Source organism: Cystoisospora suis (assembly GCF_002600585.1).
Source record: "Cystoisospora suis strain Wien I chromosome Unknown contig_11328, whole genome shotgun sequence".
Lineage (NCBI taxonomy): Eukaryota > Apicomplexa > Conoidasida > Eucoccidiorida > Sarcocystidae > Cystoisospora > Cystoisospora suis.
Genome location: NW_027164099.1, coordinates 1 through 5,010, shown reverse-complemented (window position 1 = coordinate 5,010; position 5,010 = coordinate 1). Strand labels below are relative to the sequence as shown.

The following is a 5,010-nucleotide window of genomic DNA, read 5'->3' as shown; positions in this document are numbered from 1 at the left end:
GCCTGAGGCGCGAGGCGTCGCCGCGGTATTAGCAGACGAGGAGGAAGAAGAGAAAGTAGAGGAAGAAGATAAAGAAGAGTATCTATCATTTCGACCAGAGAAATGAGAATCGAGACTGAGGTATTTTTCCAAGAGACATGTCTTTCCTACGCCTGAATCTCCGATCACAGCAATTCGAACTGTCTTGGGAATGGATACGATAGGATCCACAGGCTGTCTTGCTACAGGGGCGTATGACAGCATGATGCATGTATGGAATAGAGGGAGAAGAAGAAGGAGAGAGATTCTTCTTAGTCTGGGAGGAAAGTTAGGAAAACACAAGAAGAGACAGATTGATCCAAAGGGTTACATCCATGATATGTAGATGGGAAGAGAGAATAAGAAGAAGAATGAAGGGAGATTTGCAGAGAGAGATTTCTTTGGAGCTCGGTAGAGGTCCTCATGTATCTTTCTGTTTGTCGTTTCTAGAATGATAGGGGAGAGAGAATGAGAGAAGAAAGATGTAAGAGAAGTCTTGGAGAGAAAGAAAGATAGTGCAGGAAGAACCTCTTATTTTTCGTCTCTATACGTACAGACATGCATCCAGGTGACTGTAGAGCTTCTGTGGTGTACCTCACGGGTCAATATACATAGGCCTCTATATCTAGACAGGATAGGCAAGAGAAGAAGATTCATGTGATGTAGAGTAGCGCTTTTTGTCCCTTAGTAATAAAGTCTCTTTACCAGAAGAAGAAGACTTTCCGACCTTTCTCTGTTCTCTGCAGTTAGCTGTCTCAACAGAGGAAGCGGAGCGAACGTTTCTCTCTTCTAGAATAGTAAGACACGCATGCAAAAGAACAAGAAAGATAGGGCTGCCAATGTGATGTGTGGGAGGGAGGTTCTAGGAGGTTCTTTCTCTTGTTCTTTTACGATGGATCTCACCTTTCAACTAGGGAGGAAGGAGTGAAGAAGTGAGAGAATAGACTTCTTTCTCCTCGTCCAGTTGAAGAAGTTTTCTGGCTCATTAAAATCTCCAATCTCAAGTCGAAAAATAGAGAGATAATTGCTATTCACTTTCAGTTTACTCTAGTTTTAGAGTTTTGCTTCAAGCTCGCTCATCTCCAAAAGCCTCCAGCCCCACCCGCAGACCCACCGACAGACGCGCTGTCTCTTCTTCCCTCCTTCAGGCTCTCATCAGGAGCAGGTATTACAAGATATCTACGACTTTTTCTCTTCTTCTCAAACTCCTTCTCTCTCCACTGGGGACCACTATGAGAGTAACAGGTAGGCCTTCTATACTTTTCCACATCATGCTCGAGAATCGAAGAAACCTTTGAGAGACACCGGACTAGAGAGATAGAAGTGCAAACGGAAGGCGGAGGAGAAGGGGTATGGATCAATGGAAGTGATCGTGACAGGCTCACCTCATAATAGAGAGAAAGAAAGAAAGAAAGAACGATTCCGAAGAAGGAACGTGTAGATCTTCTTGTTACTGTACGGGAGACTTAGTCTCACTACGAAAAGATGCTTTCTTTCCCGCACTAAGAGATCAACGGGCGTCCAGGAGCGTGTTGGGAGAAAAAAGAGATGAATGAAAGATAAAGAACATCAAAGAAAGGGAACATGCATGAAGAAGATCTTCCTCGTCTCCTCTCTCTACGGCGGGCTCACGGATTTCGTCACAGAGATTCTTCCTTCGCTCCTCTCGACGGGTTTCCTCGTGCCTCTTTTCCCGGAAATGAAAAGAACCCTCCGTCTGCTGCGTTGCTGCAGAAAGGATAGAATTATGAATTCATCAGAAAGGCCACCACTCAACAATTATCTGAGAATCTTGTAACTTTTCCATCAGGAAAGAATCTATTCTACTCTACTGTCGGAGGGAACGTGAAAAAAGGTCTCTATCTGTCTGTGCTGAACCCTCCCTGTTGAGGGCCATTCTTCTTATTCCGCTTGAAAAGAAGAGAAGAATAACGAGCAAATCTTTCCTTCTTTCTTCTTATCTCGGTTCGGACAGAATAAGCACGGGGGAGCATATCTGTTATGACTTAGTTCTTCTCTCACTTCATTTGGTCGGGTATGTCTCGTCTAGCAGTCTGTCTGTATTCCCTCGACTCTGATCTCTCTCTAGGCAGTTGAGAAGTGTGCTTTTCTTCCTGGCAGAATAGCTCCACTTCAGTACACTGAACGAGAGAAACCCTTCACTTGAGCTCTCTAGAGGAAATGAGAAAGACATCAAAGAAAGCAAAGAAGCAGTCACCACAGCGCAGGCAACCTTCTCAATTCCATTCTTCGGGTTGTTCAAATGTTTACAAGGAAGGTAGCGCCCTAGGCATACGATTCTTCTGTAAAAAAGTCCTCATCCTTATTGTTCTTCCCGCTCAATCCTTCAGCGACGTTCAGGCCCCCTCGTCGTCGTTCTTATCGTTCTTTCAAACACCGAAGTTCCTCTCCGTAGACTTCAAGATTCTTCCTTCCCCCCCTAGTAGAAAAGGGGAAGGAAACCCGACCGACTCCAACTAAGCACTCCACGTAAATCTCTTCGACTTTAGCATTTGGTCATGAAGAAAGTAGTGACTTCCCGGAGAAAAGAGCCTCGCCACCACACCGCTGTTCTTTCTCTCCTGCCGTCCCCCTTTCCTTAACTTTCGTCTGTTTTTGTCTACACACCTCTGTCTATCCAAAGTGACTCACGACATTCTGTCTACAGCTCGCCTCTGTCAATTCATTCAATACACTGGGAAGGAATAGCAGACAGAAGAATGTCCCACAGCTGTACAGATCTACCAATTACTCTCCTGGCCTTGGTGCAGATACACCCCGGGGAGTCGAGGTGTGAAAGATCAAGATGTGTTTATCTTATTCTATCCTTTCCTTATCTCCGTGATGAGAATCGATTCAGATTGGATTGATTTTTTTCTCCATGCTGACAAATGCAGAAAGCCACCCTCACGACGAGTCTGCAGTACCCGACCTACGACTACTCCTGCCTTGTCGTGTTCAGCCGAAGAGACAAACGGCTTGCCGTCACAGGGAAAGAAGGAAAGAAAGAGAGGTAGGAGGAAACAGAGAGTTTAATTGATCCTCCCTTTTGTCAAATCAGCAAGCTAAAAGAAAAAACGGTGCTATACCCTTCCAAAGCCAAGAGATAGAACGAAAGCCAGTGCCTCCCATCTATCTCTTGTCCTCTCTAGAAGCACACTCACTGCCCTAATCTCCCCTCTCTATTCACTCCTACAACAAAACGATACCTCACTCCATCTCCTCTTCTCTGTACTTCCACACCTTCTTACACGCTCCTTTCTTCTCTCGTTTCTTTTCATCTGATAGACAGATGTCCTGTGCAGAAAGAACTTTATAGATAGCCAGGAGAAAAAGAACCATACAAGACTTTCTTTTCGCTCGACTCCACCTCATACAAATCCATTTCTGAGAGACTCCATCGAAGAGTTGATGAGATCTCTCCTCATCTTTCTCCTTCATCTCATGATAACTAGCCACGAAGTCAAGAAAAGCTCTTCTTTTACAGCTGAAGACCCTCATATCGTAGCGCTCTTTTCATGTTAAATCTCCCGGCGAATGAAAAGAGCAGTCACCCCGTAAGAAGAAGAGAGTATCTCTTCTTCTTCTCTTACAAGAAGACTCTTTTTCACTACAGGATAGAGAGCTCTCATCTCCAGCTCATTAGTGAAAAATTCCGAAGAATGTAGGAAGTAGCACCGTGTCACCCTTCGCTCATTCATTCACTTCTCACGAAGGCGGTTTCTCGTAATTGAGATAAGAAGAAAACTTCGTATTTTGTCACATGGAGAAATCTCTCTCTCCACAGTCCCAGCAATGGCGGTCAAACTATAGACGGGTCGAGTATGATCCATGCATACCAGGCGTAAAAAGCGTTCAGCGAGATACCTTTTCTCTCTCGCTCGCTCTTTCTCGTAAAGAGATCGATGGAAGAAGATTCAGTGCACACCCTACCTACACATGGAACGGACAGATGAAGGAACGGAAGAAAGAAAGAGCACTCGAGAGAGAACTCTGTTGGTCGATCGTCTCTCGTGTTTCTGTGGAAGAAGGAAGAGAAAGTGAGACACCTTCTCTACAGATATACATACAAACCCACCGAGACACATGAACGAAAACAAGACGTCGTCAAGATAGAAAGAAGGAAAGAAGACGACAGAAAGAGAAAGAGAGTGGAAGAAGTCGTCGCTTCGCTCACTGACATATCGATCTATAGAGAGATGCAAAGATGGAAAAGATGAAACCGATACATACAGACTAACTCGATGGATCGCTCTCTTCTTCTCTTTTTATCACTCACTCCAGCCATCTTATGTTCAAACAAGAAGAACATTCTATTACGATCTTTAGCTCAATCAAGACCCCACAACACTTAAGAAAAAAAAAATGAACAGCGGCCGAAGAGACTGATGCTGTTAGAGGGACAGAAGGAAGAATCTCCCCTCTCTTCTCTTTCTTCCGTGGGCCCTCAACTTGAAGCATTTTGATAGGGAAAGTCCATCCTTTGCCATTCTATCCATCTTTTTCTTCGGTGAGCTCAACGATAGTAGCATCATTCGGTCTTTTTTCTTTTCTTCTTCTTGCTTCTTTCTTTATTCTTTCCGAGATCCCTTTCCTTCCTTTCTCCGTCCTCTGTAGAAGACATCCACTCATCCATGACATGCTCCTGTCTCTCTCATTATCTATCTTTCTTTCTTCCTATCTGCTTCTCTACATCTCTCTCTTTCTTTTCTTCCATCGAAGCGCACTCCTCCAACTACTGAGGTCTACCTTCTTCAATTCTTCGTCATCTCTTTCTTCTTTGATTCTTCTTCACCGTCTCGTTTTTCTTTTTCTATTCCTGACTATCACCTCATTCTATCCACTTCTTCTTTTGTGATCTGCTCCTTCCTTCCCTTTCCCCCCTCTCCCAGCCACCACCACCTCCTCCTCCTCCCCGTCCCTTTACGGTTTTCTGCATGCCATGCCGTTATCTTTTATGAATGAGCTAATGGATTCGATGACCTGTGTCTT

General features: G+C 44.5%; 1 protein-coding gene across 1 annotated transcript; it reads left to right on the top strand.

The window, feature by feature from the left end:
- Positions 1-220: 220 nt before the first annotated feature.
- Positions 221-2,497, top strand: CSUI_011400 (uncharacterized protein; the record flags this gene model as incomplete). Its single annotated transcript, XM_068071499.1, has 3 exons — positions 221-250; positions 1,167-1,263; positions 2,370-2,497. Coding segments are annotated over 3 exons (192 nt in total), but the record flags the coding sequence as incomplete, so codon positions are not given.
- Between the last annotated feature and the right edge of the window lie 2,513 nt (positions 2,498-5,010).